Source organism: Vicugna pacos, chromosome 3, assembly GCF_048564905.1.
Source record: "Vicugna pacos chromosome 3, VicPac4, whole genome shotgun sequence".
Taxonomy (NCBI): domain Eukaryota; kingdom Metazoa; phylum Chordata; class Mammalia; order Artiodactyla; family Camelidae; genus Vicugna; species Vicugna pacos.
The window spans coordinates 94740705-94759142 of NC_132989.1; the positions used below are offsets into that span (position 1 = coordinate 94740705).

General features: G+C 36.2%; 1 protein-coding gene across 1 annotated transcript in view; it reads right to left on the reverse strand.

Moving 5' to 3' along the window:
• WDR70 (WD repeat domain 70) overlaps positions 1 to 18438 on the reverse strand; it is a 234542-nt gene that overhangs the window by 142326 nt on the left and 73778 nt on the right. The window contains exons 8-9 of the mRNA XM_006207669.4: positions 16848 to 17001; positions 869 to 945 (exon numbers count right to left, since the gene is read on the reverse strand). Of these exons, the coding sequence (XP_006207731.1) occupies positions 869 to 945; positions 16848 to 17001 (231 nt within the window). The remainder of the gene's footprint in view (positions 1 to 868; positions 946 to 16847; positions 17002 to 18438) is intronic.

The following is an 18438-nucleotide window of genomic DNA, read 5'->3' on the forward strand; positions in this document are numbered from 1 at the left end:
TATTACAAATAGCTAATTCTTATGAACTCTTAATACTAAAAATAGATCTTACTAAAGAGAGATATTTGGTAAGAAGAAAGAAGTCTTCCCCCTGGAAGATATTATAATTTTAAAGCAAAAATGGATAGAACTTGATAGATCTACAGTAATAGTAGGAGACTTCAACATACCCTTCAGCAGCTGATAGACTAAGTAGACATAAAATCACTTAGAGTATCTGAACAATACAATGAACCAATTGACATAATTGACAAAAATATATAGAATATTTACCTAACATCATTAGAATACACATTCTTTTAAAATGCACATACAGCATTTACCAAAGTTGATAAGCTGGGTTATAAAGCAAGCTTCAATAAATTTCAAAAAAATCATACAATGTAACAATATAGGAAAAAGCTGTTCAAATATTCCCTATAATAATCCTAAGCCAAAAAACACAGTGCAAAAGAATCTTAATAACGATTTAATCAATTGTTTCAGTTATTACTTCAAAAAAACAACCATTTAAGCATCAAACGTATATAAGCTACTAGATTTAGATGGAAATCAGCCTTTACTATAAAAAGTAACAAATTATTGGTCACAACGTTGAAGTCATTTGGGTCCATTTAATAGCATCAGTTTGATCCATTGTGCTCCCTAACAAACTCTAGTGGAATTTATACCAACTCTCATTTTTATAGTTTCCATAAGTAAACCTTATACTGTCAGTTAAAGTCAGAGTAAAGTTAAGAACAAGAATATATAAACATTAGGATTCCTAACATTCTAACTCCTACTTTACTGGCAAGATGGCACAATACAAATGTTAAAGAAAATATAGACATAGAAATGTATAAGATGAATTATCAACAATACTCACGCGTCATTTGAGCAAGTCATAAATTCTCCCTTTATTTTGGGATGCCATGAGCCAGTATGAAGCATTGCTGTGTGACCCTTAAAAAATAAACAAATAAAAGAAAAATATCTTTTAAGAATGTAAAAATAAACAACCAGAGGCTGATATTTTATGCTTAAAAATAAAACTTTTTAGTCCTCCCCAATGCACACTATTTTAATTACAAACTGATAATATTTTATCCCAGTTTTATTTCATAATATGCTTTATTTCCTTTTGTTTATTTTAATTTTAATTCACTGTGTAATCCCTCCTGCCCACGAATTAGCACAGTGCTTACATATAACAGATGCTTAATAAGGAAGGAAAGAGAAGGGGAAATGATAGCCTCTCATTAAAAAAGAAATAAAAAGAAAAACCAAAACAAGAGAGACAATGGAAAAAGTCAGTGGAAAAGTATTAAGAAACACAGAAAGTATTTACAAATAATTAAGGCAAAAACAAGAGGATGAGGGAAAAAAACCCACTTCTTTGAAATATGTCAACAATGTTTTTTTTCTACAACACATCTGTAAGAATATGTGAGAAAAGAAGAAACATTGTATTGAAAAATAGAATAATAAAAATTAAAAATTCACTGGAGGGGCCCAATAAAAGAATGGATATGTTGGAGGAAAGAGTCAGTGAACCTGAAGACAGACCAAAAGAAATAATTCAATCTAAACAACAGGAAGAAAAAAGAATAAGGGAAAAATGAGTAGAATCACAAACACCTATGAGATAATATCAAAAGATTTAGTATTCCAGACTTGTGGTTACCAGGGGGGTAGAGGGTGGGAAGGAATAGACTGGGATTTCAAAATTGTAGAATAGATAAACAAGATTACACTGTATAGCACAGGGAAATATACACAAAATGTTATGATAAATCACAGAGAAAAAAATGTGACAATGAGTGTGTATATGTCCATGAATGACTGAAAAATTGTGCTGAACACTGGAATTTGACACAACATTGTAAAATGATTATAAATCAATAAAAAATGTTAAAAAAAATTTTAAAAAAAGATTTAGTATTCATGTTATATAAGACTCGGGAGGAAAGAGAGAGGTACAGAAATGTATTTGATTAAATAATTGCTAAAAATTTCCCAAATGTGGTGAATAATGTAAATTCACAGACTTAAGAACCTCAGTGAATGTCAAACAAAATGAACTAAAAACAAAACACTAAATTAATGGAAGCCAGAAGACAGTGGAAAACATTTTTAAAGTACTTAGAGAAAAATATTGCCAAGTTAAATGTATATAGAATGTACTTTGGAACTAAAGGCGAAATAAAGACATTCTCAGATGAAAGGAAACTAAGAGAATTTGTCACCAGTAGACCTGCTTTAAAAGAACTGGTACAAAAATTTCAAAACTGCTCATATAATTCATATGGAAATTCAAAGAATTACAAAAAATGTTAAGATTTTATCATTTCAAGAATATCATTTTATTATTAAAACTTATTATTTTATTATTTCAAGAAATACTAATTCAAAAATAATCATGTAAAGAAACAACAAAGTGGGAGGATTCATACTTCCCAATTTCAAAATTAACTACACATTAATGTTACTAGCAGATTTATTCATAAAACTTTGTGTTCAAAGATGTTTTGCCAATAGGTCAGATATGCAGTGAAAGAGAAAGAAGGAAGAAGGTGTTTCAAGGAGAGAATAAACAACTGTGTCAAATACTGCTGAGGGTTACAAATTTATGAGAACTGAGGACAGACCATGAGATGTGGATGGCACAGTAACAGGGTGCCATGAACAGAGAGGTGAGTTAGGTTCCCCTTAGTTCTGTGCACCTAAGGCACAAAGAGATTGTAATTAAACTGACTGATTCATAGATTAAAATCCATAGGATTGCCAGGGATCCCATTAAACTCTTTCCAAAATGGAAATGTTACTCTTTGCTTATTTAAGAAGAAAAGAATTTCTAATGCCAAGCAGTAAATAGGTATCTGATCTAGTTTCACCCCATTAAATACATCTGCCTCTGGCTCAGAAAAACAGCTCATGATTTTCAACAAAAGGAACTCAATAACGCCAAGACATGCCCTGCCTTCAGAGACTTAGATCCTAAACTGCCTTGGATTCCTCAATCTTGCACACTACTCCCTACTCTCATTTCTCCCTCTGCTTAACTCAGCCCCACCTCCACCTCCGCTGTCATCTGTGGTCCCTTAATCTGCTTATCTCCCAGTCAGCTCCCACCCTCCTCTCCCACTCCCAGACTCAAGGATTCACCCATTCTCAGCACAGAGGGTGCTGCTCAGTCCAGTCCTTAGAACGGGACTCCCTGTGCTTTGTCCTAATAGCAATCCCAAAACTGACCCAGCCCATGAAGGTCTTGAAGGCAGGCTCCAGAAAACAAGTCTTTTACAGATCTTTCTTGATTAGAGTTGAAATAGCATCTCAAAATATAAAGGATGTTTCTAAGAAGACCAAAAGAAGATGATCCCTATTACAGAGGACATTAAGATAAAATGTGGTCACCTTAGTTGTAGAGTATACAGAATATAAAGATAAATAGTAGGTTAAACTGAAGAAATCTGAAAGACTATGAATGTTGTTTCTTGTTTGTAAAGACAGGAGCATGACAAAGGCAATGGGAACGTTAAGTACCCTGTGTTAAAACAGTGACCAAAATTAGTCATAACAAAAATGAAGTTCAACTAAGGATTCTTACATGAATCTAAACAGATTCAGTACCATGGCTAACACTAGTGGAAAAAGTTTTAAAGTGACACCTATTAAAGGACAGTCAGTGACTAAAATACTTTTTCATCAAATAAACCAGGTTTTCTTTCTTCTTTATCTAAACATAGGCACTCCTTGGGGGGGGGAGGTGGAATCCCTTTCCCTATTTAGCAGAATTAACTGGAAAGAGCCTAGTAGAAAGAATTAAGCATCTATTTGTTTCTCATAATATGCTAAACTGTGCATAAAGAGAGGATATTATCAAACCATGACTAACATCTGCTTCCTCTAACGCACATGCACACGCACAGAGGTGCTGATCCATACCTATTAGCCATACGTTTGTGGCAGCCTCATGACAAAAGCTGTAAAACAGCTGCTCTACTGCAGTGCCATATGTAGTCACTGAATGAGGTGAGGCTGTGTGACCCACAAAATCAAAGTCCTTGGCCTGGTGAGCTAGCTAACAGAGGCAACTCCTATGAGAAGTGAAATGCATCAGGGAACATACTGTGAGTTTTAATCCAAAAGTTCTTCTTGGCCAGAGTTCACTCGTAGGCTTTCAGGAATCACCAAACTTCCTGAAATTATTTTGTTGGAGAAAATATTCAATAGCCTGATTTGGGGAGCTGGCAAACTTTTTCTCTAAGGGACTAGATAGTAACTACTTTAGGTTTTGTGGGCCACATGGTCTTTGCAGCAACTACTCACACTCTACCACAATAAACACAAAAGCAGTCATAGACAATAGTAAACATATGCATACACAGCTGTGTTCCAGTAAAACTTTTACTTACAAAAAACAGGGTGTAGGCTGGATTTGGACCACAGGCCACAGTTTGCTGACCCCTGCTCTAATCCATCACATTCTTAGTCATTTCCTTCTATGAATCAAGGACTCTGAAGTCCAAATCTTTCTAATTCCTAAGCATTCTAAAATCCATTTGAAGACATCAAAGAGATAGATTCATTCTTCTTTGATCTACTCAACTCCAATGACCTCTTCCAAGATATTTCAGCAGCCCCAACTACTGCTAACTCTGCCGTTACCACAAATGGTTCCTTTCCTGAAATTGTGAACTTTCTTTCAACATCCTAAACTTCAAGCAATCTCTCAGCATAAACCTGAGTGCCCATAAACATAAAAAGTGTCCAGAACAACGTTTATTCCGGAATAACTCCCTCTTCCCCATCATTGTGTTCCATTCAAATAACTCAGGCTCCCGAATAGACTCAAGAATATCATACAAATATGCAGAATGTCTGTACAAATTAAGATCTGGTAGCCCTTAATGCTCCCATGATTTTTCTAGTAATTTTTCTCTCACATCATCAATAGCTATTCTAAATCTTTCCTATCCTACATAAGGCCTCATCCCAACATCTCCCAACACAAAACTAGGAAATGACCTTGTGACCAGATGGTGACAACTTGAACTTCTCATGTAAGGCCCACCACCTATAAACATATTGCGTATGAGCCCATTCTTATTCCTCCATTCCCAGCGTAAAAATACATTCCCTCCTTCCACTCAAAGCTCATTCCTGCTCTTACGTTTGATCTCTATCACCACCACCTCCTCAGGGACTTTCATTATTACGTATGTTTGGTTTTTGCAGAATGGTATTAGTTTTCTATTGCTGTGTAACAAATTACCACAAACTCAGGGGCTTAAAACACTTCCAGTCTATTACCTAGCAGTTTGAGAGGTCAGAAGTGTGGTCACAATGTGAGTGGGTTTTCTGCTCAGGGCCTCATAGAATAAAATCAGAATGTTGGTAGGGCTACATTCCTTTCTGGAGGCTCTGGGGAAGCATTCTTTTCCAAGTTCACTCAGGTTGCTGGCAGAACCCAAGCTCCTGTGGTTGCTGGACTAAGACAACTATTTCACTGTGTCTGTCAACTGGGGGCTACCCTCAGCATCAAGAAGCTGCATGCCTTCCTTGCCACATGGATTCCTCCACCTTCAAAGCCAGCAAATGAGAATCTTTCTCTTGTTCAATCTGAACTAGACAAAGCCATGCCCAAAAACCTTGTAAAGCAATCCCTTTTTTATCCATAGCTCTTGCTGAAATGGCCAAGAAATAACATTCTTAAGCTTCCTAGAGGTTACCTGGTTTGATTGAAAAAGTCTGTGAGGCACATGCTTCGTTTCTTCAAAGAGTCTTTAGTGTAACTGAATATTCTGACCTTTTAATCCTTCTGAGATTTTAGCAAAAGGTTACCCAGCCACACCTGGGCTTTTTCTCTATACCACACTTTCAGGAGCAATTTCTTCACTTACACATCGCCAACTGGATAGGCTCAAAATCAGCTAAATCATCTAGTACTAGCTCCTTTTTAACAACACTTCTCTCAATTTACCTTTTTTCTTTCATTTTCTACTATAAGTAGCAAGAAGAAACCAGGCACTGCTTTCAAACATGCTGCTCGGAAATCTCCTTAGCTATAGCATATATCCAACTTCATCACTCAAGTTCTGCTTCCATCTTCAAAGCCAGGGACAGAGAATTCCCTGGAGTCAAATCCCTCCCACACTTTGAAATCTCTTTTGCCAGGAAGACCCCAATCCCTTTTAAGGATTCACCTGATTAGGCAGGATCCACTGAGGATAATCTTCCTTTCTTAAAATCAACTGTGCCAGACAATATAACCTAATCACAGAAATGTCTTATCATATTCATGGTTCACATTCCACTCTCAAGGCAGGGGGCAGGGGATTTGGGCGGTAGTGCAAAGAATCTTGGGAGCCATCTCCCAATTCTGCCTATAAGAACTATGTGTGTAGCTATTCTGAAATTACTTTCCATAGCATTGAACAAATGAGTAAATATAGTGGTAATGCTGAAAGCCAAGTTTCTCACTGTTGGAGAAGTGAAACAGAAATCTGAGTGAGGAAAGGGAAGTTGGATTAGGATTGTATATATCAGTGTGAACTCCTCATTTTTTCACATGTTTTGTTTTTTGGTTGGTTGGTTTATCCCCACAGCCCCAGCTATGTCTTCTGAAATAGTCTAGAAGCAATAACATCTCAGCAGCAATGAACATATCCAGTGCCCAGACCTTGATTTGTAAAAGAATTCCCTATTCAAAAGAGCCATGGAACACTAGAGAAACGGGTAACATCAGAACAGGAAAAGTATAAGATAAGTCAGGAACATTCTGTTGTGCCAGAATGTAAGAAAGTACCCCCAAAATAATGGTGATTTATCAAAAGGATAGAAACCAGTGTTAGAGAGTTTCTATTAGATAAAAGGCTCTGGAAATATTCAGAAATCGGAAAGAAACATAATGTATTTTGAATCACTGAACTTTTTAGAGTTTATATTTGCAGTTAAAACCATCAGTTACAACTGCTTTAAAAAAATAAATATATACCTAGAATTCACAGTTTACAGTATTTTACTCCTTAGGAACAGTATTTACCATTAAAAGGGCATGACTAAAATATTTAATCTCCAAATAATACGGCAAATTTTTGGAGTGGCTGGGTATCAGAATAACTACATGTTCTGTTCAAATATAAATAAAGCATTTGACAATATCTTTTTTTCCAGAATTCCTTATAAAACTTCTAATTTCCATATTAAAGTACACTTATGGAGAAATCGCCTACTAAAATGTCCAAGCATTCTGAGATCCCGAGCCTATCCTCTTTCATTTTAGCCAACTAATTATGAACTAAGTGGCACAGAATTGTTTTAATATTGAAAAGAAAAGGGTTGAAAGCAAGTGTCTAAGAGTTTAAAGCAATAGAGAAAAACACTCTAACTGGAAGTATCATACCAAAATTCTGGTTTAGAATAAATGAGTTTTAGATGACAATGTAACTACAGTTTTTAAAGCATGCTTTTAAATAGTTTAAGGGTTGATTCCTGCTTATCCTTGTCCTACTTTCCTAATCACTTAAACTTGAAGAAATAATGTCCTATTTTCCCAAATAATATAACCAGTAAATCCCATGAACTCCAGATAAGTGATCTTCATATTTTAAATAGCAGAAACTGATTTTGAAAGGATATCTTACAGAGAACTGAACAGATAAAAATAGCAAAACTGGAACTTCTCTGGCTGAAGGAGAAGGCCACCTACTCCTCACTCCCACCTTAAGGTCTCTCACTGCACCCCAATGTAGCCCCTGAGACACTGGCACCCAACCCCAAGACAACAAAATATGTAAAATATGGCTCCAAGCAACACTTGATATAAAAGTTCTAGTGTGATCAGAAAATATGTTTTTCAGATGCTTAAAGAAAAAAAGACACAGAAACTGAAATCTTAATAGTGATTATATTTTGGTAGTATAATTATGAGTATTTGTTTTCTTTTTTCTTTTCTCAATTTTTATAGTCAACAGGAATTACTTTTAGAAACCCAATAAGCTATATTTTTTAAAGATGTAAGTATAAATATTGTCCCTATAATGCATCGTATTGCAGTACATACAGAAAAGGAAGTTCTGTACCACTATAAGTAAACATTAAAAAAAATACACACACACAACTAGACATCAAAAAACAAACAACTTGATTCAAAACTGGGCAAAGGATCTGAATGGTTACTTTTCTGAATAGGAAATTTAGATAGCCAACAGGCACATGAAAAGATGCTCAACATCACTAATCACCAGGGAAAGGCAAATCAAAACCACAATGAGATTATCACCCGCAACCATCAGAATGGCTGTCATCGAAAAGAACACAAATAATCAATGTTGGCAAGGACGTGAAGAAAAGGAAACTCTCCTACACTATTGGTGGGAATGCAAATTGGTTCAGCCACTATAATATGGAGATTTCTCAAAAACTAAAAATAGAACTACCATATGACCCAGCAATTCCACCCCTGGGCATATATTAGGAAAAACTAAAAACACTAACTCAAAAAGATACATGCACCCCAATGTTCACAGCAGCATTATTTATAATTGCCAACATATAGAAGAAATAGATGAATAAAGAAGACACACACAGACACATACACACACACACACACACAAACACACAATGGAAGACAACTCAGTCACAAAAAATAATGAAATTTTGTCATCTGCAGCAACATGGATGGACTTGGAGGGCACTATGCTAAGTGAAATAAGACAAAGAAAAACAAATACTGTATGATATCACTTATATGTGGAATCTAAAAAATACAACAAACTAGTGAATAAAACAAAAAAGAACAGACTCATAGATATAAAGAACAAATTAGTGGTTACCAGTGGGGAGACTGAAGGGAGGAGGGGCAATATAGAGGTAGGAGATTTTTTTTAAAGGGTTATTATGGAATTAAATGAAATCATGTGTGTGAAACTTTTGAAAATCGTAAAGCACTATAGAATTTAAAGAATCTTTCAATCAATTAAAAAAAATCCGATGACAGTTGATTCCTAGTCAAGATGGCAGAGTAACAGGACCACAAGCTTGGCTCCTCTCATGACTACAACAAAACCACAAGTGACTGCTAAACCGCCACTGAAAAAAAAAAGACTGGAACCTAGCAAAAAAGATCTTCAATAGGAAACATGAAGGGGGAACCACAGCAGGACAGGAGGAGGGGTGTGCTTGCAATATAATCAGTCCCCATACGCTGCAGGTGGGCAACCAACAAGCAGAAGAATAAGTAAGTCACAGAGGCCCTCCCACAGGAGTAAGAGTACTGAGCCCCACATCAGGCTCCCCGCCTGGGGGGCTAGCATCAGAAGGAGGAGCCCCCAGAGTTTTGAAGGCCAGTGGTGCCTAATTGCGTGAGCAACACGGGACTGGGGTAAACAGAGAGTTCACTCTCTTGGGAAGCGCAAAAGAATCTCGTGTACACTGGGACCAAGGGCAGAAGCAGAGATTTCATAGAAACCTGTGCCAGATTTCCCTGCTGGTTTTGGAAGGTCTCCTGGGGAAGTGGGGAGTAGATGTGGCTCACCCCAGGGACATAAAAGCTGGTGGCAGACATTCTGGGAGTATTCATCTACATGAGCTTTCCTGGAGGCTGATATTTTGCTTGTGTCATTAGCACCAAGCCCTAGCCCCATCCAACAGCCTGTAGGCTTATGTGCTAGGAAGCTTCAGGCCAAATATACTAGGTGAGAATGCAGCCCTACCCATTAGTAGACTTCCTGAACTCACCACAGATGCCTCTGAACACACCCCTAGACACAGCCCTGCACACCAGAGGGCCAGGACCAAGCTCCACCCTGCAGTGGGCAGGCACTGACTCCTCCCATCAGGAAACCTTCACAAGCGTCTAATCCAGCCTCACCCACTCGGGGAAGATACCAGAAGTAAGAAAACAACAATCCCAAAGCCTGTGGAAGGAATCTGCAAACACAGGCTGGACTCTACCCTATGCCCAGCTGGACCCTGGCCCTTGGGTGACCACGAAGAGTGCACTGCTGGGATGCGTAGGAAGTCTCATACAAAGGGTCATTTCTGCAAGATTGAGAAATGTAACTAACCTACATAAAAATACAAATAGAAATTTAGACAGTATGAGGCAGCAGAGGAATATGTTCCAAGCAATGGCAAAAGATAAAATCCCAGAAGAAGAAAAAAGTGATGAGGAGCTAGGCAATCTACATGAGAAAGATTTTAGAGTAATGATTGTGAAGATCATCAGAGAACTCAGGAGGAGAATAGATGCACAAAGTTTTAGCAGAGTTAGAAAATATAAAGACTACTCAAACAGAGTTGAAGAATACAATTACTGAAATACAATACACTAGAAGGAACCAAGAATAGATTAAATGAGGCAGAAGAACAGATCAGTGAGCTAGAAGATAGAGCTGTCACTACCATAGAAAAGGAAAAAAAAAAAAAGAATGAAAAGAAATGAGGATGGTTTAAGAAATCTCTGGGACAACATGAAGCATACTAATATTCTCATTACATCGGTCCCAGAAAGAGAAAAGACCTGAGAAAATATCTGAAGTGATGATAGCTGAAAACTTCCCTAATCTGGCAAAGGAAACAGTCACCCAAGTCCAGTAAGAATAGAGAATTCCACACAGGATTAACCCAAAGAGGAACACACCGAGGCACATACTAATAAAACTGACAAAAATTAAAGATAAGGAGAAAATATTAAAATCAGTTAAGAGAAAAGCAACAAATAACATACAAGGGAACTCCCATAAGGTTATCATCTGACTTCTCAGCAGAAACTCTAAAGGCCAGAAGGGAGTGGCACAATATATTTAAAATGATGAAAGGGAAAATCTACAACCAAGAACACTCTACCCAGCAAGGCTCTCATTCAGATTTGATGGAGCAATCAAAAGCTTCACAGATAAACAAAAGCTAAAAGAATTCAGCATCATTAAACCAGTTTTACAACAAATGTTAAAGGAACTTCTCTAGGTAAAAAAGAAAAAGCCACAACTAGAAACAAGAAAAGTAACTGTTAGTGGAGGGCAAGAATGCAGAGTATCTGCAATGCATCTGAAATTAAGCGATCAGCAACTTATAACAATCATGATATATACGTTTCTATACCAAAACCTCATGGTAACCACAAACCAATATAACTCTATAGTCACCAAACCACAAGAGAACAAAAAGAAGAAAGAGAACAAAAAGAAGAAAGAGAAAAAAAGATCTAAAAAACTAAATCAAAACAATTAACAAATGGCAATAATAATACACATATCAATAATTACCTTAAATGTAAATCAATTAACTGTTCCAACCAAAAGACACATACTGGCCGAATGGATACAAAAATAAGACCCATACTTATGCTGTCTACAAGAGACCCACTTCAGAGCTAGAGACACATACAGACTGAAAGTGAAGGAATGGAAAAAAGATATTCCATGCAAATGGAAACCAAAAGAAAGCTGACGTAGCAATACTTACATTAGACAAAATAGATTTTAAAATAAAGACTGTTACAAGAGACAAAAAAAGGGACAATCAAGGGATTGCTCAAGGGATCAATTCAAGAAGATGTAACAATTGAAATATATATGCACCCAACATAGGAGCACCTCAATATACAAGGCAATTATTAACAGACATAAAAGGAGAAATCGACAATAACACAATAATTATGGGGGACCTTAATATCCCACTTACATCAATGGACAGATTATCCAGATGGAAAATCAATAGGGAAATACAGGCTTTAAATGACACATTAGACCAGATAAATTTAATTTATATTTATAGAGCATTCCATCTAAAAGCAGCAGAATACACATTTTTCTCAAATGCACATGGAGCATTCTCCAGAATTGATCACATGCTGGCCCACAAAGCAAGCCTTGGTAAATTTAAGAAAACTAAAATCATATCAAGCATGTTTTCCAACCACAACACAATGAGATTAGACATCAACTACAAGAGAAAAATTGCAAAAACCACAAACACATGGAGGCTAAATAATATGCTACTAAACAACCAATGGCTCACTGAAGAAATCACAGAAAAAAAAAAACTACTTTGAGACAAATGAAAGCGAAAACAATGATACAAAACCTCTGAGATGCAGCAAAAGCAGGTCTAAGATGGAAGTTTATAGCGAGACAAGCTTACCTCAGGAAACAAGAAAACTCCCAAATAAACAACCTAACCTTATACCTAAAGCAATTGGAGAAGGAAGAACAAACAAAACCCCAAGTTAGTAGAAGGAAAGAAATCATAATGATTAGAGCAGAAATAAATGAAATAGAGACTAAAAAAACAATAGAAAACATCAATGAAACTAAAAGCTGGTTCCTTGAAAAGATAAACACAATTGATAAACCTTTAGTCAGACTCATCAAGAAAAAAGGGAGATGGCCCAAATTAATAAAATCAAAAATGAAAAGGAGACTTTACAACTGACACCACAGAAATACAAGGGATCATAAGAGGCTACTAGGAGCAACTATACACCAACAAAAAGAACAACCTAGAAGAAATGGATCATTTCTTAGAAAGGTAAAATTTGCCAAGATTGAAGAAATAGAAAATATGAATAGACCAATTACCAGTACTGAAATTGAACCAGTAATTTAAAAACTCCCAAAAAACGAAAGTCCAGGACCAGATGGCTTCACAGGCGAATTCTACCAAACATTTAGAGAAGAGTTAATACCTATCCTTCTGAAACTATTCCAAACAATTGCAGAGGAAGGAACACTTCCAAACTCATTCCATAAGACTATCATCACCCTGATCCCAAAACCAGACAAAGATACCACACAAAAAAAAAGAAAATTACAGGCCAATATCACTTATGAATATAGATGCAAAAATCCTCAACAAAATCTAGCAAACTGACTCCAACAATGCATTAAAAGGATCATATACCACAATCAAGTGAGATTTATCCTAGGGATGCAAGGATTTTTCAATATCTGCAAATCAATCAATGTGATACTCCACATTAACAAATCGAAAAATAAAAACCATATGACCATTTTCACCAACAGATGCAGGAAAAGCTTTTGATAAAATTCAACATCCACCTATGATAAAAACACTCCAGGGAGTGGGCAGAGAGGGAACATACCTCAACATAATAAAGGCCATATATGAAAAGCCCACAGCTAACATCATACTTAACAATGAAAAGCTGAAAGCATTTCCTCTAAGATCAGAAACAAGACCAAGATGCCCACTCTCGCCACATATTCAACATAGATTTGGAAGTCCTAGCCATAGCAATTAGAGAAGAAAAAGAAATAAAAGGAATCCAAATTGGAAAAGAAGAAGTAAAACTGTCACTGTTTGTGGATGGCATATATTATACATAGAAAATACTAAAGACACTACCAGAAAACTACTAGAGCTCATCAATGAATTTGCTAAAGTTGCAGCTGTATGCAGAAATCAGCTGCATTTCTATACACTAACAACAAAATAGCAGAAAAAGAAATTAAGGAAACAATATCATTTACCATCACAGCAAAAATAATAAAATACCTAGGAATAAACATACCCAAGGAGGCAAAGGACCTGTACTCCTAAAACTGTATGACACCGATGAAAGAAGTAGATGACTACATAAACAAATGGAAAGATACATCATGTTCTTGGATTGGAAGAATCAATATTGTGAAAATGGCCATACTAACAGGCAATATACAGATTCAATGTAAACCATATCAAATTGCCAATGACATTTTTCACAAAGCTGTAACAACAACAAAAAAAAATGTTAAAATGTGTATGGAAACACAAAAGACCCCTAATAGTCAAAATAATCTTGAAAAAGGAGAACTGAGCTGAAGGAATCATGCTCCCTTACTTCAGACTATACTACAAAGCTACAGTAATCAAAATAATACAGTACTAGCACAAAAACAGACATATAGATCAATGGCAAAGTCCAAAAATAAAGCCACACATTTTTGGTAAATTAATCCACAACAAAGGAGGCAAGAATATATAATGGAGAAAAGACAGTGTCTTCAATAAATGGTGATGGGAAACCTGGACAGCTACCCATAGAAGACTGAAATAAGAACATTTTCTAACACCATATACAAAAATAAACTCAAAGTGGATTAAAGGCCTAAATGTAAGACCAGATACTATAAAACTCCTAGAGGAAAAGATAGGCAGAACACTCTGCCATAAATGACAGCAATACTTTTTTTGAACCATCTCCAAGTAAACAAATAAAAAAATAACAAATGAGTCCTAATTAAACTTAAAAGCTTTTGCACAGCTAAGGATACCATCAACAAAATGAAAAGACAACCTACAGAATGGGAGAAAACATCTGCAAGTGATGTGACCAACAAGTGACTAATTTCCAAAATATACAAACAGCTCATACAGCTTAAAACCAAAAAAAAGAGAGAAAAAAAAATAACCCAATCAAAAAGTGGGCAGAAGACCTAAATAGACATCTCTCCAAAGAAAATATCTAGATGGCCAACAGGAACATGAAAAGATGCTCAGCATCGCTAATCATTAGAGAAATGCAGATCAAAACTATAATGAGATATCACCTCAGATATAGCCATCATAAAAAAGTCCACAAACAATAAATGCTGGAGAGAGTATGGAGAAAAAGGAATCCTCCTACACCATTGGTAGGAATGTAAATTGGTACAGTCACTATGAAGGACAGGACAGAGGTTCCTTAAAAAACTAAAAATAAACTTACCATATGATCCAGCAATCCCACTACTGGGCATACATCCAGAGAAAAATATATTTCAAAAAGATACATGGACCCTACTGTTCATAGCAGCACTATTTACAATAGCCAAGACATGGAAACAACCTAAATGTCCATTGATGGATGACTGGATAAAGAAGTTGTGGTATATATACACAATGGAATACTCCTAAGCCATAAAAAAGAATAAAATAATTCCATTTACAGTAACATGGATGGAACTGGAACTAATCATTCTAAGTGAAGTAAGCCAGAAAGAGAAAGAAAAATACCATATGATAAAGCTCATATATGGAATCTAAAAAAAAAGACACAAATGAACCTGTTTACAGAGCAGAGACAGACTCATGGCCATAGAGAACAAATTTATGGTTACTGGGGGGTAAAAGGGGTGGGAAGAGATAAATCGGGAATTTGAAATTTGCACCTCTTGGGGAGTGATGGAAATGTTAGGTATCTTGATTGTGGTGGTGGTTTCATATGTGTATACATCTATCAAATTCATCATATTGTACATCTGAAATATGCGCAGTTACCACAATAAAGCTGTTTTACAAAAAGATGAAAAAAAAACTCCAACAGAGTCCATAAAGTTCATAAAAATTTATACACAAGATTTTTCAGGAATCAGTGGGAAAAACTATCGAGAGAAATTAAGGACTGAAATAAATGGGGTGATATCCTATGTTTAAGGATTAGAAGACCTAATATTGTAAAAATGACAGTTCTTTCGAAAATTATCTGTAGATTTAATGAAATTTCAATAAAAACTTCAAAAATTAAAAAAACACAGTGATATAAAGATTAGAGATACAAATTTAACAATATAACAATTTAACAGTGTAATTAGAAAGTCCTCTTTATATTTGAAGTATATAATATTTTATCATAATAGATTAGATATATTTAATAGTTTACTTTAGTGTATTGAATTTTCCAGTGGAGCCACAAGTTACTAATTACTCTTGAAATCAGAAAAGAGGTTTAAAAGTTAAGAAAAAAGTGTCCCATGAAATCTGGTTCTTTCAAGTAATAATTCTTACATTTCTAAAGCTCATCACTCAAGCCAAAGACTACAATTAAGTTAAAAGTAGTATTTCCTACACAAATGGTCAGTTAATTACATTTGCTTCTGGGAAATGGAGAGAGTAAATATGAACCATGATTTTGAAATCAAAATAGAGATAATACTAGACAGGGTCGAGGGAGTTATAATACATAGTTACAATATATAGTTATTTTTTGCATATTGGTAATTAATTCAATATTTTAATTTCCTATTTTTCTACATGGATTTATTTATATACCCTTGTCTTACTTTACTAATAATCTTACTATATGTACTATATATAAGCCTGAAACTGCAGAAATAGCCAGATATGGAACCAACCAGATTCCCTTCTTCTTGAAATTTTCTTGGCTAAAACTTCAGATTTATTAAGGTCTGGCATCAAGCCTTACATAGCATCACAGGATCAGACAAAATTTGGGGAGAGAGGAGACAGACTCCACCATTTGACGGAGGAATGGCAAGATCACATTGTAAAATATCATGTGGAGTGGGAGATACGAATGCAGCCATCTTTGGAAATACAGTCCACCACAAACCTATTATGTACTAGGCTTTAGAACAAGAAGGAAAGAGAGTCTCATCAGTTTTTTTACGTAAAGATTTTTAGTGGAATGATTATATTTTAAAATTAGTATATATTAAATGTTCCCATGTTCATCCTTCATGGAAATGCAACCCAGTCATCAAGGAGTCAAACCACACTAAGTCCACCACATTGTGAGAAAGTCCAAACTAGACATGTAGGAGAAATGAGGGCTGGAGTAGAGAATGTGAGAGAGAGAGAGAGTGGCAGGGGAAGAGGAAGAGAGAAAGAGATGCAGACGGGTAAAGTACCAACTGTAAACCATCCAAGTGAAATCATTTTGACCTTACAACTATCCTAGAGCCTTAACTGACACTATGAAGCAGAAGAACTTCCAGGTCGATGCACAGAATTGTGATAAATAATAAATTACTTAAAGCAAGACACTAACTTTTGGGGTGAATTGTGGCAGCACAAACAAGTTATTAATAAATGTGTACCAAATTAATTAAATTCACTAAAATATTCTGTTTACTACTTACCTTGGTGTTGGCCATATCCACAATATACTGGTCTCCCTTTATACATTCCATTACTTCAAAACCGTCTCTGTCAATCACTTTGGCCTGAGAGCTTCCAGATACAACAAGAATCATGTCTCCTGTGTTACTATACTGTAATGACTTGATCTGATGGCTATGCAAAAAAAAAAAAAAAAAAAAAAAAAAAAAGAAGAAGAAGAAGAAGAAAGAAAAGAAAATAGTCTGGTAAGAAACTGAACATGTTTATACTTTCACTACATTACGTGTTGTCAGAAAAAAAAGTCATACAACTGCACAAATTGACAATTCTACAAAACCAGAAACATCAACCTCCAATGGGCCCTCAACACCAGTGGATGTCCCGCTAAGCTCTCCTCTCACTCTCCAGAGCAATCTATTAAAATCCTCTCTACGCACCTTCAATCTTCAACACAAACAACTCCCTCTTTCAGCTATTAATTATTCCTGTCCTTTTCCAGAAGAAACATATAAAAACTGCCTCAACTTCCTCCCATCACTATTATAAACGTAACTGTATCTGAACTCCTCTCTTGCTTGTTCTCTTTGATTACAGTGGTGAAAGTAAACCTATTCCTATCCAAGGCATGTCTACTACCTATATTCTGAGACCCATCCCTTCTAGTCTCCTCAGGAATTTCTGACTATCCTCTCTCCTCCCCTTCACAGCTAAGCTATCTGAACAAGTTTTCATCTTCTCTCTTATCTTTCTAGCACTATGGTATCCTTCCCACCCTCACCACTCCACTAAAAGTGATCTTCCCACTGTGGCTGCAGTGAACGCTGTGGTGTACCATCCACATCAACCCTTTCAGGACTGAAATACTCATTCCCCCAGCTTCCAGGATTTGGCCTGCTGATGGCTTACAACTGAAACTTCAGGAATTTCCCTGAGTTGCAGAGAACGCCCTCACTCAAGGTTATGTTACCATTCCAAAGTAGCCCACATTCAATGATTGGTCAATGCTCAGTAAAACGGTGCAGCCCTCTGCTTCAATCCTGAATATCTCAGAAGGGTTGTTCTGGCTTCAGATCTCCCTTGTGGGAATCAGCTGAGGCAATTCAGTTTCTCCATCTTCCTAATGCTGTTTCCCTTGCACCTTCTCTCATAGGAGTTGATCCCAGAACCATGCCTCAACAAACTCCCTGCATGCAAATCCTGAAGATTCAAAATGCGTTTTGGGGGAACCTGACCTGAAAGAGTTGGTAGCAAAAGTAGTCCTATGAAGTCTAATCCAAAATGTGATTTTGGAGTGGTATCAATCACTCACTGGTTAGCAATGAGGACCCCATCTTTGGTGGTACATGGTCCCTGATATACTGCAACAGTGCCATTGCTAAAACTTTGTTGGTAAAAGGGAAGGCACAGCTGGCGTAATATTTCAGGCACTGGAGAGATACAGGAAAAGAAGTTACAAAAAGGTCTATGGAATCGGCTAGCTACTGCTAGGGGCAGCCAATACAATGAAGAAAGACAATGAAAGGTTAAGGATAATTAATCACCAATTAAAGACTACAGTGCAAAAGTCAGAGGGCTTATCTGGCAGCATATAAAAACAGGGTTATTGCTCTC